This window comes from Cimex lectularius, unplaced genomic scaffold (genome assembly GCF_000648675.2).
Source record: "Cimex lectularius strain Harlan isolate CLEC.00 unplaced genomic scaffold, Clec_2.1 scaffold73, whole genome shotgun sequence".
Classification (NCBI taxonomy): Eukaryota; Metazoa; Arthropoda; class Insecta; order Hemiptera; family Cimicidae; genus Cimex; species Cimex lectularius.
Window position 1 is genome coordinate 604,338 of NW_019392632.1, and position 22,801 is coordinate 627,138.

General features: G+C 37.5%; 1 protein-coding gene and 1 long non-coding RNA gene across 3 annotated transcripts in view; both read left to right on the top strand.

Moving 5' to 3' along the window:
- The first annotated feature begins 1,223 nt into the window (after positions 1–1,223).
- LOC106662868 overlaps positions 1,224–22,801 on the top strand; it is a 36,842-nt gene continuing 15,264 nt past the window's right edge. Inside the window, exons 1-3 of the mRNA XM_014387289.2 lie at positions 1,224–1,345; positions 17,746–17,875; positions 17,942–18,087. Coding sequence (XP_014242775.1) covers positions 1,306–1,345; positions 17,746–17,875; positions 17,942–18,087 — 316 coding nt within the window. The 5' untranslated portion in view covers positions 1,224–1,305. The remainder of the gene's footprint in view (positions 1,346–17,745; positions 17,876–17,941; positions 18,088–22,801) is intronic.
- LOC112128395 lies at positions 15,607–16,522 on the top strand. 2 transcript variants are annotated; one of them, XR_002910973.1, is made up of 3 exons: positions 15,607–15,876; positions 15,966–16,173; positions 16,238–16,522. It is a non-coding gene; the product is annotated as an uncharacterized LOC112128395 (long non-coding RNA). The 2 variants fall into 2 exon arrangements; XR_002910972.1 differs by having other exon boundaries at positions 16,248–16,522.

Consider the following 22,801-nt stretch of genomic DNA (forward strand, 5'->3'; position numbering starts at 1 on the left):
GTTTTTTCTTCTCACTATCGTCTTAACCACAATGACACAGAAAATACAGCATTAACATAACCCTTTAGAAGGACAATTGGCATATTAAAAAGCAAAAGTTATTTCTTCTACTCTGAATTTTTAAATCTTACTTCTTCTTTTGGGAAACCAACTCTTAAAAAATAGTAATGCTTCAATTTCACGGCGGACGATCTATTGTCTTATGGTAATGCGGAACATGAATATTTTACTATTCTCTCTCTTTATTTCTTTCTCTATCCTCACTTTTCCTCTATCTATCTATCTCTCATTCTCTCTATTTGTCTATCCATTTTTCTCTCTCCGTTTCTATATCTTCCTCTCCCTTCTATCCTCCTCTCTCTCTCTATCTATCTCTATCTATAGTTGCCCTCTGTCCATTCTCTCTCTATCTCTATCTATGTGTCCATCTATCGATCATTCTCTTTCTATCTCTATCTATGTTTCTATCTATCTGTCTTTCTCTCTTTCACTCACTCCCTCTCTCACTTATTCTTGATAAGTCTCTCTATATCTGTATTTCTTTCTTTCTCATTCTGCCTCTCACTGTTTCTGAGTCGGTCGGGCTGTCTTTCTTTCTTTCTCCCTCACTCCGTCCCTCTCGCTCTATCTCTATGTTTCTATCTTTCCCCTCTGTCTTCGTCGCTGCCTCTCCATTACTCTCTCTGGCCTCACTATCTCTCCCTATTTCTCTTTATCTATTTGTCTATCTATCTGTCTTTTTTTCTCTCTCTCTCTCGCTCTCACTCACTTACCATTACTCACTCTCTATCTCTGTATTTCTTTCTTTCTCTTTCTACCTCTCACTGTTTCTCGGTCGGTCTGTCTGTCTGTCTGTCTCTTTCTCTATCTCTTTATCTATCTCTCTTTCCTCAATCTCTGCCTCTTTCTCTCTCTCAATATTTTGTGATATTTCGAATAACGAAACGTACCCAGTTTCAACATCAATATCGTCAGCATTTATAACTGAAAATGACAATTCAAAGTGCTAACGATCGAGAATAACGATGACACCCACATCTCCAAAATCCGAATTTAGACACACCCCGTTCCAGGCCGGTTAAAGGCCGTCCAAGCCCAGGATGCGCGGTGAAAAAGGATTGAGTCATTTTCTCTGACGTATAGGAGCAATGCTGCGAATAAACTTAAGCAGATAAAGCAAGGTCGCACCGTGGAAAACAAAGCTCCCACTCGTTCGAAAACATACGCGACGACGTTTCGGGCGGCGGGGGAGAAAAAGCGAATCACTCTCGCTTTCAGTCACCTGAGGACGATGCGACCGTCAAGATGATCCTCATCATAGCCCTCCTCATCGGAGTCGTCACGTGTAAGTGAAATTTCACTTGACAACATTAAAAAATCCTCTGTAGTCCTGTACTGATTTTGAAAATTGACAAAGGTTTTGAACATTTTCAACTAAGTTTTGAACTTTGATCGTTACAAATATTTTGGCTTTCCTAAGAGAAAATCTAACGATCTACTGTCCATTCCGAATTTTAATCCTTTCATCGAAAACCTAGTGGAAATAAATGGCAACAAGAGTGAAAATTTTGAAGAGTCGAGAGAGAACATTAATGTACATACGATTCGAGAAATATAAGCCAGAGGCTTTACATAAGTCCACATACAAAATACATATCAGTTTAAAACCGTCTAAAATCATCACGTTTAATGAACATGTATGCACATCAATCAACTGATGTATTAATGCATGGCGAGTTGATTGTTTGAGTCAGCAGTAATTACTACTCGCCCTGCCTCATCATGATGATTCCCCCATATGTAGATGGAACAGTGATTTACCGGATTACTAACTTGTTTGTACAACACGTCGACATCCGTTGACATCAGATGAATAACACTTGAAATACTGTAGAACATAGTCGAATAAATTCTCAGTGTAAACTGAGTTTTTGATATTTGCAAGGTTTCTGTTGAAAATTTTCTAATATTTTTCGGCCTGAAACTGAATAAATTTCACTTTGGCGAAGTGGATGCTAGGAATGTGTTTAAGTTTAATCAAGGAGAGTGCTCTGTACGCGGTAAGGCCATAAAATAGACATAAATCCATTAAAAATCGAGTTCTAATCCTGTGGTGGGATTTCAAAAATTAATATAAAAAAATATAACTATAAACGGGATTGTTGCAATGTAATATCTTAATCGAGCATGTTTTCTAAAATTTCTAAGATATAAAGATTTATGCTAAGTCACAAAAGATTATTGAACGTAATTGGGTGTTTTATTGGTCTATTTCTCTTTGCCATTCAATAAATGTCTATTCATGCTGTTGAAACAAGAAATTACCCTATAATTTTTGTGGAAACTTGATTTGTTTATATTATCGAAAAAGTTTCCCTTAGCTGTTTAAATAAAACTGCTGGTACCCGCGATTTTAGTGCTTTCTTAACAAAGAAATGTTGGCTTTTCCCCGGTTGTTCAACATTTCCTCCTTCCTGAATTTAAAAACTAAGATAAGAATTGTTTTTTTCTCTCTCTTTACTAAACACAATTGTATAACGTTAAGGTCACACTTGTCAATAGTCTGCGGGCATGCCCTAGTTTAAAATTTTCACTTTTTCCCCCTGAAAAATTGAAAGAGCGATATATGCTTAAAAATTTCAATAATTGGTCAATGTTTTTGACAGATCTGGTTGACACCCGCCTGCAAACTTTTGTAAACTATTTTACTAAATATTTTATAAAATTATTTTTTTATGGTAAAAATTAAAATGAGGTCTGTGGCCTTTCTGTTGTTGATTTTTAACTGAAATTAGCTAAATATCCTATTTTTGAATAGGAGATCTAATTTTTAATTAAATTATCTCCGCAGCGTTGTTTGATAATTCTTATTTAAAATAATCAATCCACCTGCTCACCAACATTTTCATCCCGGGTCAGAAATACGACCGAACACATTATGAGAGAAAATTAAATTAGGAACCCATCTTCACCATACACTTCGCACATTTTTTCTTTAGGAAACATCAGGGAAGGATTTAATCGTTATGTACGTTAATACGTTGAAAATACGATTCAAAAGCAACGTAGATCAGGCCGGCGATTAAAATGTTCTCGACAAGTTTTTTTAAAATTTTCAATGGCAAACTTGGCCTCTTTCAATGAAACTTTGTTTGCTGATAGTAGGACAAAAAATATTATATAGCTAAGAGCCTATAAAAAATATTTTAAATAATTTTATGTTTTTCTGCCTTCTCCAACTGCCTATTGTGCATGTATTTCAAGGTTATTACATATCAGTTGATTTTTTTTAATCTACGAAAGGAAGTATGAAGGATTGTATTAAATGAGAATAGTTATATAAAAGGCTAAAAAACCAAAAGACTCTTCCATTGAAGTAGGCCAAAAACATTTAGGATTCGTTTTAAACAACCCTCAGAACCCCTCAGAACCCCCAATTTTATAGCAAAAAGAAAATAGAAATTTTATGGCTGGATTCGTCGGAGGACATTTTTTCTCTCCGATATTGCACTGAAAATTCATAAAAATTCTGAATTTTATCGAAATTCAATGTTATTACAGCCGGCCCAAAGCCGAATGTTTTCTTTTTCAGCCTACATAAACAACAGGTAAATTTTAATAACATAAAATTATAGGTAATGTAATACGTAAGGGTCAAATCAACAAAAACTCCTCAAATGTTTTATTTCTACCTTTCTAATTTATTTACGGTGGCGTCATTTACGTCGATTTTATACGGTTCTAAACCCCTGTAAGGGGCGTCGGTGGCCGCAAGGTTTAGTCTTTGACACGGCGCTCATCACTGTAAGGTAAAGGTCCCGGGTTCGAATCCAGTGGCCCTGCATTCGAACGCGACATACTTACAAATGGTTTTTTTTCCCAACAACACCGGCACCCTGAGAGTTTATATGACCTCTGCTGTTGCGAACCCTCGTAAAAAGAACCCCTGTAATGAGTGCGGGGAATCAGTCAAGTTGTTTCAAATTATCACCATTTTTGTGATTTATAAAAAAAAGCATTTATAAGGCGAAAATTATGAGCAATTAAATGATGTTTTATTTCCTCAAAAATGCGTATTCAAAAGCTTTTCGAAGTGAAAAATGAATGTCAACTTTGTTTCTTGCTAAAACAACATTTTCATTTATTATTTAGAAATCGTGAGATGCGGTCTGGTGTGATGTAGGTTTCAGAAAAACATTTTCTTTGTCGTGCCAACGTTTCGATCTTTATTGAGATCATCTTCAGGGCTCAAAGTGTTTGTCTTCTGTGTAATACTCTCACTCTGTCACTCTCAACACGACACGCAAGAATGGCACAATTACTCAGAAAAAAAACACTTTGAGCCCTGAAGATGATCTCAATAAAGATCGAAACGTTGGTACGATAAAGAAAATGTTTGTCTGAAACCTACACCACACCAGACTGCATCTCACGATTTCTGAATAAACATCGACAAACGGTCACTAACCACCACACATTTTCATTTATTTTATGTCGCTTAAAATCAGTATTTAATTCCATACCATTTCCTTATCACGAATAAAGATAGAATATACTATGGCCCAAAAAAAGTTTAATTAACAACAAAAAAAGAACTGACGCATGTAAACTGTCTTGTTTAGAGATATTGTTGATATACCTTGTCCTAACATACCCTGATAACACTACCCTTTCTAACGATCGTGACAAAATCCTTGAAAATAACCTTTACCCTCCAATTCATCACTCTACTTCTAATCTATTATAACCTCACTGCCTTTCCTACCGAAAACTTCAACCGCTACCTCGTACTGGTTGTAAACATGCGAATGAGCTGAAATCCCAGACTTAAAAAGACAGAACTGATACAGCTAAATAATGAAACCAATATAGGGCAAAGAACTAGAACTTACGTGAGGAATGGCGGGTCACCATTGAAACTATTGTTAGCATAAATTTTTTAAAAAGTCCATTAAGCAAACCTACACAACAAAACACATTTTTTAAAATCTGGCATCATTTACACTGCAGTCAAATTTTGGTCTTATTATGTTAATTTATAAATTGCTTATAGAAATTACTCTTATTCATTAAGTATGTGGAAATTTTCCTAATTACAAAACAACAAAACATTTAAACGTATTAATAAAAATGTAACGATTTAATGTACAAACAAACGAGAAGTCTTTGAAATCTTGATCACGAACTTCATAGAGGCGAACAGAAATGGAGCTTAAATTGTAATCTAAATATTACGTAAACTATGACTCAACGAGATGCAAATAAGCAATGGTCTCGCCTTAGAACATGTTCAATAAGGTTCCTTCTTTATTCTTTTTTTTTTTTTTCGTTTCATAGTCCCATTGTCTATTATGATTTTTAATTTCGTTTGATCCACGCCCATCGCTATCTAAGCTCATCCGGTATGACAAATTTCATGAATGTTCCTATGGGAGAAGCTGCAGATAAATGTTCAATTGTACGAAATGTAGATGGTGTCGACTTGATGAGGCTGGGGACATTAACCCCTCAACAACGATCGGTTGAACCAACAAGCACTAAGCATAAACGATTATTTAATGTGGCCTTCTTAACGTCGATATTAGTGACCATTGAATATAGTTCTTTATAATTAATTAAAGTTTTTAGTTGAGATGAAAAAAGTTAATGGCACGAGAGGGATTCGAACGCACGACCTTCGGCTAGATACGCCGCTGCTCTACCACCTGAGCTATCGTGACCTCGATCCACTCGGACATCAACTGGCCATGAAAAATGGCAAAAGGAGGGAAAACTCAAAAGATGGGGTTGAGATAGGAAGTTGGTGTCCGAGTGGATAGAGGTCACGATAGCTCAAGTGGTAGAGTAGCGGCATATCTAGCCGAAGATCGTGGGTTCGAATCCCGCTCGTGCCATTAACTTGTTTTCATCTCAACTAAAAACCTTAATTAATTTTAACATATTTAATACGATTTTGCACATTTTGTATCAACTTGGTCACTTTAAGGCACAAAAGAATTGACCAAAGCTTAGAGAATATCCTTAGAGAATATTTTTCATGGCCAGTTGATGTCCGAGTGGATCGAGGTCACGATAGCTCAGGTGGTAGAGCAGCGGCGTATCTAGCCGAAGGTCGTGGGTTCGAATCCTTCTCGTGCCATTAACTTTTTTCATCTCAACTAAAAACCTTAATTAATTGTAATGTATTAATTGGTCAAGCAGACCACGAAATTAGTGAATTGAACAGTTCTTTATGTATATATTAAAGCGTAATCGATTTTGTTGCATGGATTCCTTTTAGACTTGAACAGTCACCGCGTCGAGAGAAGGCAATAGTATGTGGCTGCTATGCATCGGTGTTCAGCATCAACAGTAAAAAATTGGCATTTTGATTCTATCGAATATCGATGCCTATCATCTGGACGTAAATTTACACATTAAATATCAAGAGCAAAACGTGAAAGTTTCGATAATGGTGGACATGGCTATCCTTTATGTCGGATGGCTTGATCTCGATTGTCATATCGACGGTAAAACCTCAATGCTTGTATAGGATCGAAAATGGAAACCACAACTCATTTTTTAAATTTATTTCTTGGAATAGACTTCATTGCTTTTTAGACCCTTTGTAAACTTCCAACGAATGTCATAGTATCACCTTCCGAGGAGTATTTTGACCTGGAACCAAAACTCAGAACCCATGGGAAAATACACCAGTATCTTCCAAGCTGAGATTCATGCAATCGAAAGATGTACCCAACTCAACCTAAGTAAAGGGTACAAAAACAATAATATAGCTATCATGTCAGATGGCCAAGCAGCCATCAAAGCACTAAGCCCAAATATTATTAGTTCAAGGATGGTGCTGAACTGCAAAACCAAACTAAACATATTAGGTACGCAGAATAAAGTCAGCCTCCGCTGGGTCCCCCAGGACACATGGGAGTAGAAGGCAACGAGAAAGCGGACACTCTTGCAACAAAAGGGGCTGCTACACAGCTGATAGGACCCGAACCCTTCTGTGGCATAGGAACCCACACTATTAACGAGTATCTCAGACAAAAGGACAAAAAGAAAATGAGGGAACTATGGAATTCACTCATTGGACACAGACAATCCAAGAATCTCCTAACCAATTTTGGAAGGAAAGAAATTACTGAATGTGTCAAAGGAAGCAGGAACAAACTGCGAATCCTAATAGGATTCCTAACAGGACACTGCAAGTTAAATGGACACTTAAAGAAAATTGGAATAATCCAAGATGGCACTTGCAGATTCTGCAAAGAGGCAGAAGAGACAGCAACACATCTACTAACAAACTGCGGAGCTACACTAGCCCGCAGGAGGACATGTTTTTGGATGTATAATGTGACCATAGAAGAGCTTCAACCATTGAAACCGGGCCTATTAATCAAGTTTCTTGATGAAATAGGACTTACCGATGTGCTTTAGACAGAGCACGGGGGATGCAATAGCTCTTAAAGGGCGCAGTTTACTATACCCTGAAACTATATCTATCTATATCACCTTCCGAATTTCTATTGTCAATTTTTACTGAGTAGTTTTAGTAAACCTGTAGAAAAACTCTAAAAAAAACTCTCTAAGCAAATACTCCCCATCCTAGAATTTTTTAATATAATCCACGGCCATTAATTTACGGGCGTCAACATTCCATTGTCATCATGTTATGTACGTCATCGCATCTTTCCTTGAAAGGACCGCTGCTCGGTGTTTTTATCCGTGCCAAACAGGCTTTCATGTGCGTGTGTGTGTGTGTGTGTGTGTGAGAGAGAGAGAGCCGTTTTTAGAGATGAGTCGGATCCTATTAATGCCCTTTGTACAAGTCGTCACTCGCCATCCTGGGTCTGTTACATTACTCAGTACACAATGACGATATTTCTTCTCATCTCAACACCACTATACTAACATAAGCTGATGATCCTGACATGTGCTCCTTTTTCTATCATTCAACTTCGACCTCGTTAGAGCTCATGGAAATCTCACACAACATTCCCTATAACAATGGTTTAAAAAAAGATGACAAATTAAAACCACAAAAACCCAAAAAACTACGACGCAACCTCCAATCTATTGTAAACTCACCCCCATCCATACCGAAAATATCTTCCTCCACCTTCGGCTATATCTAGATAAGAGGCTTTAACGACGAATTAATGACACAAGGTACTCAAAAGTATAATTCTCCCTCGGCAACAAAATATTCATAAACAACTCAACATTACGGCATAGAACTACAATATGCAGTACAATCAAACCTTAGATTCTTCGTTCTGGGCTACCAACTGCATCATTATTTTTAATTACGAATTAATTACGAATCCAGTATGGATGAGGCGATGATCCCTTATTATGGAAGGCATGGCATCAAACAATGTATTAGAGGAAAACTCATACGCTTTGGATACAAAGTTTGGAGCCATAATCTGAAATTAGGGTATTTGATAAACTTTGAAGTTTATCAAGGAGCCAAGGGCCAATGTAACCAGTACAAAGACTATTATGGAACTGGAGGAAGTATTCTCCTAAATTTTTCCAACAAGTTACCTAAAAATAAAGACAATTCATTGCTGCCTCATGAGATGTTTGCCGACAATTTTTTTTATAAGTTTGAAAGTGGCAAGAAAACTTTCTGAAAATTTTGTCGGAATTACAGGAACTATAAGGAAAGACCGAACTGAAGAAGCGCCCATAAAAGATATAGCTATTATGAAAAAAGAACGTAGAGGTTCATATCAGTCTTGTATAGAAAAAAAACTCATCAATTCTACTGTGCCGGTGGAACGATAACTCGGTGGTAACAGTACTTTCGAATTGCCAAACAGTCACGCCAGGCTCATAGATATTCCGCAGCTCATAAAAAAAAAAAAAAAAAAAAATCCAGGTCCAACAACCGCAAATAATAAAGTCTTACAACCAAAACATGGGGGTACGGACAGGATGGATCAAAACGTTGCCACTTACCGTACATCCATCAGGTCTAAAAAAATGGTGGTGGCCCATATTTCTCTGGACCGTAGATGTGGCTCTACAAAATGCCAGGTTGTTATACAGAGCTTCTCCAGGAAAGACATTAGATCTTTTGCAATTCAAGAGAAGTGTTGCGAATGAACTGCTTGAAAGATTCGGAAATGCACCTAAACGAACAGGGTATTCGACATCAACTGTTACGAGAAGGATTTCGTCGGGGACCTGATTCGACAAAATTGGGCATTTCCTAGGGACGAAAGAAAAACGAACCGGATGTAGAGTATGTAAATCCACAACCATAAAACAATGTGTAAAATGCGGAATCGCATTGCACGAAAAATGTTTTCTTGAATTTCACCAAAACTAGAAAATTGAAAAAAAAATTGTAGTTACAAAAAACACTGTTGTAAAAAAATATATATAATTATAAGGTTATTATGATTCATGATGATTTTAATTTACCTATATTTCAAATATAATCCTAATTTCATACATATGTATAGGATAAAGGTAATAAGGGGAAATGACTCCTCAAGAGCACGGTGTTGCGTTTTCGCAAACCCTAATTTGCATACTAAATGCCTAGCTATATTTTTGAAAATATTTTTTATTGTTAAAAGGGGTGAAAAAGAAAAGCTACCTAAAAGATAATTTCGAAATTCCTAAAAAAAAAATATAGTTGGTATATACAGTTAACTGACGGTGTGTTGTATTACTTACGTGAAGTAAACTTTTCCTCATTAATAGAGTTTTCCAGTGCACGGACAAAGTGAAAATCTGAATTGGTAATGTCAAGCGTTTATGATAGGTTGAATAGACATCCCAGCCAAGGAGCAACACTTTCTGACGCGTCTGCACACTTGATGCCGTCTGTTTTCTAGGTGGAAAACACTCCGTTTACACTTAGCCAATGATGATTGATTTTGGTCAATTGCCGACATTAATCGCACCAATGGTGTGCAGTTCACATTACAATTGACGATTTGATTGGGCGAAAAAACTCATAATAAAGTATCCCCTGCCAATTCCACCAGATTGCACATTACCTCCATGAGATCCTTGTGTTGTTAACAGTGGGTCGCTGCGTTTTACCAAGAATTTTCTTCTCTAAACTTTGTTGTAAAAGCCTTTTCATCCCCATAATAAATCTTTTAAAAATGGGTCGTTCACATTGCGTTTTTAAGAGCGAATCGCAAATCTTGCGATCCAATTCTCAATCAACATGTGACGAACTCCATCGCTCCGACAAACATGTCCAACTGCTCTCCGATGCATTGAATCGCTTGAATGAGATATTTTAAGTGACTGTGCAATGTCACGTGTCGTTGAGTATGGGTTATTTGTGACAAATGTTTAAAGCTGGTCATCGTCAAAGTTGAAGGACGACGAGAGCGATATGCGTCTTCCAAATTGAAATTTCCGCTTCTGAACCGACCAAGAGCCATTTATGGACAGGGCTTTCTCCTAAAGCGTCATCACCAGGCGATAATATTGGGTTGTCCGGAAAATAATGCAGGATTTTAAGTTTTCATTAAAAAAAATCTATATAAAATATTCTGTTTACGTTTACAGGATTACTCATTTGTATGAATGTCAACACTTATTAATCCTCTTCCAAATGATATTGTTTGTTTACCTCTGTAGCATTCCGCTACTTGGAAATAATTCAGTCATCCTTATAATGTCAAAGCGAGAATTTCGTACGATTTTCTTTTACGAGTTTAAACTCGGCCGAAGCGGAGCCCAAACGGCTAGAAACATTAACCAAGTCTGGGGCGAGGGTTGTGTTAATGAGTGCACTGTGCAAAGGTGGTTTAAAAAATTTCGGGAGGGAGATTTCAGCCTTGAAGATGAAGAAGGTCGTGGAAGGCCTTCCTCTCTTAATGATGATGTTCTGCGATCAGTGGTGGAAGAAAACCCCAAAACAACTGTTCGAGAACTTGCAGAGCAACTCAAAGTCAGTAAAACGACCGTCGCTGACCACCTCAAGGCGATTGGAAAAGTGAAAAAACTCGAAAATTGGGTTCCACACTCATTAAACGATCGCCAAAAAAATCAGCGCTTTGATGTTTGTGCATCACTTCTTTGTCGAAACAAAAATGACCCATTTCTGGCCAGAATTGTTACATGTGACGAAAAGTGGATTCTGGACAGTGGCTCGACAAAGGAGAAGCTCCAATACATTTTCCAAAGCCCCCAACTCATCAAAAAAAGGTAATGGTTACGGTATGGTGGGCTTCATTTGGTTTAATACACTACAGCTTCTTAAATCCTGGCGAAACCATCAATGCTGAATCATACTGTAACCAAATTAATACCATGCATCAGAAATTGGCAGTAATGAAGCCCTCTTTGGTCAATCGGAAAGGGCCCATTTTGTTGCATGACAACGCTCGACCATATGTGTCACGTGTAACGTCACAAAAATTATTGGAGCTTGGCTATGAAACTTTGCCTCACCCACCCTACTCTCCGGACCTCTCGCCTACTGACTACCATTTTTTTAGACACCTGGACCACTACTTACAACACATAATATTCAAAAATCAAACGGAACTGGAAAATGCATTTATTGACTTTATCAATTCTAAAAATTCTGAATTCTACTCAGACGGAATTAATAAGTTACCAACACGTTGGGAGAAATGTATTGAGAGTATGGGAAATTATTTTGATTAAAGAACATTGCTTTAAAGTAACTAGTTTCTTTTTTTTTGTTTAATACCAAAATCCTGCATTATTTTCCGGACAACCCAATACGAGTCCTCAAATGAAACTGACAAATAAAAGTACATTAACTCATCTTTTCCCAGAAGGTGTAAACAATAATGACTAATTTGACATTGCTTTAAACCATAAGAGAGATAAAATAGAATTATCGAAATACTTATTTTACAACCCGATACCTAGAACATCGATGGCCATACTTAACATCAACAATAAAATTCTAATGTTCTTATATAAATAAGCATTAAAAGAAAACATCAATATTTCGATACCACCGAACCATCTCCGTTTTAACTAAACAGTCATCACATCTTCACTGTCTTTGGACTCGAATGGAGAAGGATGTTAATAAAATTGAAAATCTATTCAGAAGAAGAATAAAGAAAAGATGTAAAAAATATGTAGTATGGATGGGTAATTATATCTTCAGAAACCTGGCAGTTAATTGGGAAATTGGCAGACCCAAAGATTAAACTGTCTAAATAAAATAATTTATTTTAAAATTATGTTAAATAAATTCAAGGGTATCAAAATATTGCATACTGTTAAACTGAGCCCTAATAAATTTCAATTCAAAACGTCACTTCGGTTGTAGAAAAACCCAGAGGATTATATAATCGATACAGTTACGCAACGATTTAACCTTTAGCAAAATAATAGCAACTTAGTTTTTTTTGTAAAAAAAAGAAGATTTTCAACGCTTCTTTTTTCTTAAATTATTTGTTTACATTAAATTTTAGTTTTCGACATTTTTGTTCTGTCTTTATTGGCGGACGAGAACATTCTTCAAATGAAGTGATGATGAATGATCAGGTGATTTAAACGCATTCTCAGCGTACCAGAAAGTTAAAAAAGTTCAGATCGGTTGGAAAAGTTAGGCCCTTATTGTTATTTAATTCACGCCACTGGTTTCACTTCTTCCTAAAAAGGGTGGGCAGTTTCTTTTACACGATCCACTTAATACAAGTAGCAAATTATTCGTTTCGTCGTGTTACACCTGCACATTGAACTATATTATTGATTATTACATGGAGAATTGTTTAAATATCTTCCAGGTTGGCTTTGCAATAGAAGTAATAAACGAATTGAGTCTAATCGCTTCCGACTATATCTAATGGGAGAAAGTACGGTCCGATGAATACTGATGATCCACTAACAGGCCGGCATGAATAATTCGGCATAATGCAATAATCCGATAAGTTAAAAATGAACGGCATAAAATGAATAATAAGATAATGATTGTCCCCTGGTCGAATATTCCATGTGGAACTACAGCGACGACGGGTGGTATAATGTGGTTAAGGCTCGGGGTCCTGAAAAGGGGTACTTCGTGTCCTCATCCACGTCCCTTTCTCAATCCAGGTTCCTTCACTTTTTCCTGTGATCCCTCCCAACCCTTGGTTACCAGGGGGGTGTCCGGGCACAAAATTATGGTGTAGCTCAGAGGGCGTGGCAATCTCTCTAAAGCACAAGCTGTACTCGTGTCGGCCTCGGGTCGGCATGGGCGGCGGGTGCCTTATCAGAGGCACACGAGGGTTAAGGTACCAAATCCTGTCTGCATAGACGGGGAAGGGTGCATAATCATCTGTAGTATGGAGTAACAGAAATGTTCCAAGGTTCAGCCCCTGTTACAATGGGAATGGACTCGTACATGGCTTTGGTGAGACCCCTGGCTGGTACCTAAAGAAGAGGTTGTCTTCTATCTGTGACCTTCGCACGAAACTTGCGTATGACCACAGTTAAACCCCCGGCCTCACGGGATACGGCGGTCGGACGGCAGCGTATAAGCTTGAGGACGCTGTGATTATGCTGAAAAGTCCCTCGAATGTGTGACTAGTGGCGGATGGGAACGGGTAGTGAATCGGTTGCTCCTACTCGAGTAGGCTTTGCACGTAGGTGTAGGCTGAGCTCGATCGGAGGCTTTTACCGTAGGCGGTACTCCTCTAGGGGGTGGTTAGCAATTCCACTTTAAACAAAACCGCGGCCGGAGCGGATCCGGTAGTTTCTACGCTGGGGAAGCCCCAATACTCTGAGAGGTAGAGTGGCCTTCTCTACCTAAGGAGTGTGCGGGAGACCAGGCTGAGGTATTTCAGCTTAAGTAGCCCTTTGCGCGCGGCATACGGTCTGATGATTAATGCAGACCCGACCACGCGGAATGGGCAAGCGGGGAGCGAGGTGATCTCGGCCCCTCGGGGCTGAGCTGCCTCTACACCAATGATGCTGCAGTAACACCATTCTGTCGTATGTGGAGGTGCAATCAGCTCTCATCTTGAGAATCAAAACGTCCGATAGGGCTAGGTGCGGACGTTAAAGATCCTCATTGTCCTTTTATAGACGACCGAGTATACGGGAAAGCATGGTCGAATATTCCGGCTGGTTGGCACCGATTCGAGTATTATAAAGGAAGTAGACAATGGCTTAAGCCTAATCTTGTCTAATCCGGGATTGAAGCAATAATCGACCTAGCATGATTGATTTCAATCTTAACTTAATATTTTAAAATATTAAAAAGAATTACCAATTATTAACAATTATGCAATTTATATTTAGTGGTCTATTGACCAAATTACTTCTTTCAATAACTAATCTTTTTATGTAAGCTTTGGGTAGAAAAGAAAAAGCTAGTACCACGAACGGGATTCGAACCCACAATCTTCCGCTAAATATGGAACTGCTCTACCACTTGAGATATCACGATAAGCGGCGTATTTAGCCGAAGGTGGTGGGGTTCAACCAAAACCTTACATAAAAAGATTAATTAGTTGCTTATTATGTTTTAAGACGAGTTTCGGCCTTTTTCATGTAGTATTTTCCTACTAAATTTTCTTTTCTATCAATAATAATACCATAACGTAGCAATGTCAAGCTATATTATTACCGATTTATATTGAGTCTCGATGTAAGAAATGGCTCTTCTCTTTGTGTAAAAAGGATTTCCTTCGGCTTTGGGCATTGCACTGCTTCGCAGACAATAGTGCTCAACCTTGAAAACAGTTAAACAACACTCTCTTTACTGTCGATTACTCATTCAAAAACCTCTTTGTTTTCCACCATAAAGTACCCTAGGAAATCTCTCAGTAACTCAATTATAAATAAATGTGAGATGAAAAGTTCAGACGATCTCCTATGATAAAGAAATTACGGTATGTTATGAAGCCCAAATGCGTCTAAGAACCAAACTCACCATATGTAATCAGTAATGATAAGTCTGCAGAGAAAATTATCTGTTGGAAAGCAGTCCAGTTCGAACAGTCGAAGATATTTTTTTTCACGCGTGCTAACACGAAAACGTTTCCAGCTCCCTTAGCGGGAATTTAAAATGGCATAGCGATAGTTCGTGCAGTTCGATTGAAATGCGAACTATGGGGTCATTTACGACGTTCGGCGTGTTATTACTGGATCTCGAAAATGACCTTGTCGAGGATGAGAGAGAGAGAGAGAGAGTGAGTGAGAGAGAGAGATAGTAAGACAGAGACAGACAGACATACAGATTGATGGACACATGAGAAAGATATTGAGATTAATCGATTGATTAATGTTTGATTTGTAGTTTAGTTGGTTGTTTTCGTGTAATAAATAACTCATATCGGAACTGTTTCATTTAAAAATGTCTCAAATAATTTTTAATGGGGTAAGTTTAACTTTTATTCCTCAGTATTTGAACAAGTACGTTGATAAGATTTAATGCTATATTTATTTTTCATAAACAACTCTCACTTAGCAGCTAATTGAAAGTAGGAATAACTTGACACTGAAGTAATTTCTAACATACAGGAAGGCTTAACGTCCAAAAACCCGCCATGGGTCAAACCACTTTTCATATTATTTTCAATTCAAAAGCGTCATGGGCTATGCCGGGATTCACACACAGGAATAATATTTATTTTTTCTGTCTAATTCTGGAATCCCACTAAAATAAATTTATTACCTACTTTATTTTATCGTGAAGAATTTGCCCTTTCTGTATCCGAAAGATAGCAGATGTGATGGGGCAACAGGAGAGGGAGGAAGGATGATTTATTACAACGTCGTTTCAGATTATGCCGAATTCATTACCTACGATTATCTCTAATGGTATTGCAAAGATAATCAACGCTGACGAGACATCCAACAAGGATTGTAATTACAAGAATAAATTCGGCGGCATCGCGCAAGTGGTTTGCCATTAAAATAAAAAACAAGGTTCTTATGAAAAATAAATTATTTACTCAATGAAAAAGAAAATAAATGTTTTACCACTTTCATGGTTTTTTTATTTAAACAACCCGTAGTAACAAGGGTATGTCAAAGAAACGTTTTGAATAAAGCGATCACGTGTGAGGCTAAGCCGGACTATAAACCCAGAGGAAAAGAGAACAGCTGGTATACTAACAATAAGTCAAAACGCTGGGATATCTTCTTTAATCCATCAAGACCTTTTAGAACCCTTCAGGGGGAAAAAAGGACAACTGTTGTTGCTTAAAAAAAGCAATAAGTGAAGTGAGTAAATAAAGAATTCAGCCATGCTTAAAATTAGGATTTACAGATTTTTAGCTCAATATAGTCGTTTACAGATGACTCAGTGAAGAGGGTGCTGGAAGAAAATTGGTCGTATGCGGTCTGTACAGCCTCGCTTTTTTTGTCATTTGTACACACTCAAAGACGCACTTTTCTCTTCCTACCATCAATCTCTTTCCCTTCCTCTCACTCCTGTTTATTTCACGTCTCATTCTAACCTATCTATCTTATGTAAATACGTACCTACGTACGTACGTATCTATCCTTCCTTCTTCTTCTGACTGACAGACATATTTTCTGTTAATGATTCTATCTCTATTTATTTATTATGTTCGACCTCTTTCTCATTCTTATCTTTATTTATCTATCAATTCTCTATCTCTCTTTTTCCTTCTCTTTCTCTATCTCATGCTCTCTCTCTCTCTCTTTCTTTCTCTCTCTCTCTCCCTCTCTCTCTCCCTCTCTCTCTCTCTCTCTCTCTCTCTCTCTGACCATGTATTTCTTTCTTTCTCCCGTCTTCTCGCTCTAATTCTATCCATTTAGCAGTTGCAATCTCTCTCTCCGTCTCCATCTATTTATCTTTTGCGGCACACTCCCTCACACACACACACACTCTCTCTCTCTCTCTCTCTCTCTCTCTCTCTCCCTTTCTCTCTCTCCCTCCCTCTCTCTCTCTCTCCCTCTCTCTCTCTCTCTCTCTCTCTCTCTCTCTCTCTCTCTCTCTCTCTCTCTGTTCATCTAATTATCTCGTTCTACTCCCATCCAGCTACAACTATTTATCTTTTCCGTACTCTCTCCCTTCCTCTCACTCTCTCTCTCTATCTCTCTCTCTCTCTCTCTCTTTCCTCCTCTCCCACTCGCCTCCCTCTCCCCTTTATCAATATGCTATTATTTTAAGATTTATATTGAATTTACAACGAATAAGGAATTTTTGTTTATATCTTATTACCCCCTTTATTCCATAGAAAGTGTTAACCAAAACATTTTTGATAACAACCTATTGTGAGAAATATGAATAACAATCAACTTATAATAATATAGTTCTTTAATGAATTTTTAAATGGTAATTTTATATTTCGTTGACATAAGTAGTGAAGCGGGGAGTCAGATAGCACTAAATAGATTTTTAAATAAAATTTCTTTTTTGGAGAATCGTTATTGGTGGAACTTCAATTACTCCTGTATGGAATAAGGCTGAAGATGGTCACAATGTAAGCGAAAAGCTTTCCAAATAAAATAAAGTTTAAATCAAAGGCTTCATTGATATTTAAATTTTGATAAAACTCATAATACTGCCGTATGTAATTCTTGAAATTATCTACATGCAATTAAAAGAAAAAGCTGCGAGGATTTACTTTTAAACAAAGATTGCTGGAAAAAAACAACTTAAAAAAAAATACTATAATAGAACAAATATTCTCTATTCTCTCTCTCTCTCTCTCTCTCTCTCTCTCTCTCTAACTCTCTCATTTTCCCTCTCACTTATCCTCTCCCATCTCTCCTCACCTTTCACTCACCCACTTACACAAACTTATAAACGATGTTTTTTTTTAGGTGAGTGTCCAAACAACACAGATCTGACGTTTTCGAAGGCTGCAGGATTCAAACCTCGTCTTCCTTACCAGCCGACCCTCCTCTACGCGTCGTCGTACGGCTCCGCAGTCACGGCGGAATGCTACAACAGGTAAATTGCGAAAATCGGTGAATAGGGCACACACCACACAACTGACCTACCATTTCCCCGTTCCAGATGCCGAAACTCTTCGGATTGTTTTGGCTTCGTATTGGTGTACGCGACCGCCTCATGCTACAGGGTCGGCTACGACGCCACTGACCCAAAGTTTGGACTGATTCCCGACGAAGGTGTCACTTTCTTTTCGAAAATATGCCTGCCCGGTAAGTTAGAAATATGCACAATTACTATTTAAACTTTTTTTTTTGTTTTACAACTGCATTCTTCGACGCAACAAGTAAAACATATAATATTTACATATAAACATATTAACGGTAGCATGAAAGCTTGAACATCAATACGATGAGCGAGATGTACTCCGTCCTAGGAGACAGTTAAGAGTTCAAGTTGTCGCGGGGCCACCGACGCTTCAGTCTTCTGTTGGGATTATTAGGTAATGTGGTGGATGACAGGTTTTTTACGAAAGGGTTCGAGTGATGGGGTAGTTTGGAATGGAGCGTTTTGTAGCGGGATTGGGCTAGCTCGGTAACAAGAGGGACATTTAGGTCGTTATGGATGGTGTGATTGGATACATAGAAAGGGGCGTTGACTAATGTTCTGAGAATTTTGGATTGAAGGGATTGGATTCGTTTGAGGTTGGAACGCTTAGCAGTCCCGTAAAGTCCAAGTCCGTATGGGGGACCCGGAGGGCAATGTTAAGTTTTCTTTTGTTTCTTAGTAAAAGTTTCGATCGTCTGTCGAGTAGTCGTTTAAGCATGAAAACTCGTATTTTACAGTCTGTGCGCTTATATCGTGTGTAGGAGTTCCACGTCAGTCGTTTGTCAAGGTAGAGTCCGATTTATCGTACAGGGTTCGCAATTGGGATGGGAACGTTGTTGAGGTATACTGGTGGGAGCGTTTTCATGTTTAGGGTAAATATTATGTTTGTTGATTTGGTTTCGTTGATCTTGATTCTCCACTTGCGGAGCCAGCATACTAGGATGTTTAGGTGATTTTGAAGATCACGGGAAGCTGTGACAGGATCTTTATTAGGAGAAAGGATTGCGGTATCATCGGCAAAGATGAAGGTGATAGTGTTAGGTTGCGTAGGTTGGTCGGAGGTATAAATTGAGTAAAGGAAAGGAGCGAGCACGATGCCCTGTGGGACATCTGCTAGAATAGGATGGATAGTAGGCAGTGAATTTCTGTGGGATACTTGGAAGTAACGATATTTTAGTATAAGGTAATAGGTTGCTGGTAGGATGTTCTTGAGCTTCCACAGCAGCCCAGAGTGCCATACTCAGTCAAAGGCCAAGAACAACTCAAGGGTTGTGGAAATAACGTCGATTATGTTGTATTGTATAAATTGGTGATGGGGAATTGAGTTTGCAGGAATTTCCTTGGACAAGGGGATCAGTAGGAGTTTTTCCAATATTTTGCCAATAATGGGCAAAAGACTGATGGGTCGGTAGGAACTAGGAAGGTGAATTTTTATTTAGCGTGCAAAAATTACTAATTTATTCATTATAAATTGTACTATTTTTTATTTTCTTTTGAAACAAAGCTGAACGTCTCTGACGCAACATTTTCGCCACTTTAATTTCAGCGTGTATATTGAAATTTTAATCTGCCGACGAGTATATTTGCAATTCCACCATTTTTTTACAGTTTCCTTTATTTAGAACTTTATTTAAAAATCGTTACACCAAATGTAGAAGATGGAAAACTCTCGACACCCAAAGGGTAGTTGGACGTAAAGCCACTAACGTATTCAATGTTTGAAAACAGTTTAATGTTAAAGTCACAATTAACGATCTTTGTCGAAGTCGTGTACGATAATTATAAACGCCTTGACATCGATCACACGTTTTATTATTCCCCGTATTGCCATCTCCGACCTCGAAATTCGATTTAACGTCAAAAACCTTTTGGAAGTTTGAAAAGAGGAACAAGCCGCGACCTTGCTTCGCGGACGGCGTTTGTTCGCGAAAGTTGCAAAACCCGTTTAATCTTTCAATTGTTTTCAACGTCGCGATAATTAGCGTGAAATATTTAAAAACCGAGTTTAGCCAGGATACGGTAATTGTTTGTTATTTGTTCAACTTAAGTCGTGCATAATTTGAAAAAGAAGGAGAAAATCGTCCACGTCCTTGGACGACTTTTTCCCCACTCCTGGATCTCTTTCGGCAGAAGTAATAACCCTATTATTGGGGGCGTCGGTGGCCGCAACGGTTTAGGCGTTGACACGGCGCTCATCACTGTAAGGTAAAGGTCCCGGGATCGAATCCAGCGGCCCGACATTCGAACCCGACATACTTACAAAAAAAAAAAACACCGGCACCCCGAGGGTTGATATAACCTCTGCTGTTGCGAACCCTCGTAAAAAAATCCTATTTAATTATTTTGATTAGTTATCTATTTATTATTAATTATTATTTCCAATTTTTATTCAAAAACGGTTGGGAAGAAAAATCATTGTCTCTTTCTTCTCAACCGTCTTTTCATAAAAATTGGTATCATTTGATAAACGGAAAATTGAACTGTGATAAGGACACAAAACGTCTCCAACTTTTTCGCTTCTGAGAAATAGGATAAAAAATATTACTTGTGTTTCTAATCACCCTTCGAATGACTTCCAAACACGAAATTCTTACTAGGCTGTGCTTTCAAAATCCTTTTGTTTTGCTTAGAAATATTCTGAGCACGTTGATTTTATAAAACAATGGAAGAAAGCAATAGGAATCGTAATAAACATCTAAAAGGCTTTGGTTATGTATACGGAATGATAATCATAATTTCGAAATCATATTTACTGCCCGAAAAAGCTCAAAAACGTTCATACACACAGTTTGACAAAAACAATATAAATATCCTCCTAAGCTCATATGCTCAACGTCAAATAAATGTCAAAGGTGCTTTCAAAATATTTGAAACAATCTGACAAATTCGACAAAAAGTCATTTTTGGTTTTTAATGATTTCGCACGTTTTATACCATATTTATACTATAATATTTATCTGTTTTTATTCTTATAAATCATCAAATTTTAAATTAACATAAAACAAAATTAAATTAAAAAAATAAAAATAAAATATATATGTACTTATACAACTAAAAAAATTGGCAACATGTCACCTGCTGGACACACCAGGCACCGACGTAATTTTCTTAGTTCTACATAATTTTTGTTTGATGTTAATAAATTAATATGAGATTACTTTACTTACTAAGAATTGATTTTACTTAATTTTAATATCTTTTTGCCTTTTTATTTATTACAATTAATTAAGGTTTTTAGTTGAGATAAAAAACCTTAATTAATTGTAATATATTAATTGGTCAAGCGGACAACGAAATTAGTGAATTTTTTATTTATGTTAAATTACATGCTTTTTAAAAGTGTTAAATATAGTTCACTAGTTTTCGTGGTCCGCTTGACCAATTAATATCTATCAATTAATTAAGGTTTTTAGTTGAGATAAAAAAGTCAGTGTCACGAGCGGGATTCGAACCCACGACCTTCGGCTAGATACGCCACTGCTCTACCACTTGAGCTATCACGACCGGAGGGAAAATTCAAAAGGTGGGGTTGAGATGGTAAGTTAGTGTCCGAGTGGATCGAGGTCGTGATAGCTCAAGTGGTAGAGCACCGGCGTATCTAGCCGAAGGTCGTGGGTTCGATTCCCGCTCGTGACACTGACTTTTTAATCTCAACTAAAAACCTTAATTAATTAAATATAGTGTTCCTATCTAATGCAGACAACGTTCACCTATCGGTTTCAGAGGTTTTTACTTCTTCCATTGACCCGAATATTTTTTTTACTGAAAAAATCCGACGGACGAGTAATATATCCAGCGAAAACTAAGAGTTCTGGAGAGCGACAATTTTTGCTGTGTCCCCAGTGAAATACGAGTCCTTGCATAACCATGGAAAAAATTTCATATTTTTAGAAATGTATAAATAGTCTATATTTTTAGTGGTCTTTCGTCGTTAAAATTAATTCTTCAAGCATGGATCGGTTCACCTTTTTTTTCAGCGTGTAATAATTCACAATACCCAAGTCACCAAAATTACAGACAAGTCGATCAAGTCTTTACATAAAGTACAATAGTAAAAGTTACTTAACTCATTAACTAATAAATTCCTAATAAGGATCACAGCTAAACCGAAAAAGCATTAGCAAATTTTCAGATTCTCGGGAAAACATTGAGTATCTATTCTTAGGTTAGTTTCATACGAGGCGGTTTTAGTTGATTCAATTGAGTTGCCTTGTTGATTCTCAACAGGGTAAAACAACAAATAAGCAGTGGGTTGAGTTAAAAATGGACTTCAATTTGTAATATAGGAAGAATCAAATTAAACATTGTAATTAAAATGTTTGCCAACAATTCATAAGTTATTCCAAGTTTTACTTCTTTCAATGATGTTCAATACACGTCTTTCTATTCAGAACTTGAGGGTGGGTACTGTTATAATTCTATCCATACCAGTTTTTGTGTTGTATCGTGGGAAGTCGAATCAGCACTACTATTCATGGAACCCTCCAGCGTGTGGGTTGAAGAAAGAGAGGGCGAGGAGTGAAAAAGTGTGTGTGTGTGTATATGTGTGAGAGTGAGAGAGAGAGAGAAAGAGAGAGAGAGAGAGAGAGAGAGAGAGAGAGAGAGATGAAGACGCTTATTAAATAATTGAATCACACAACAAATTCAATTATTTACTCAATAAAGGACATATTAGTAACTTGATATTTGGCCGAAAACGTCATTTTTCTTTTCTCGCATGGGTTCGTAACGTCATAACTCAAATATTGGCGGTATTGAACGGATGAGAAATTCCAAGAGGCAATATGATTTTTAAAAAATTTCTCTCGACCCTGCTGTAGTTCTCTTTATATAGTTGAGTTGGCAGAAAGTTAATACATTTATTTTGAAAACCCGTCG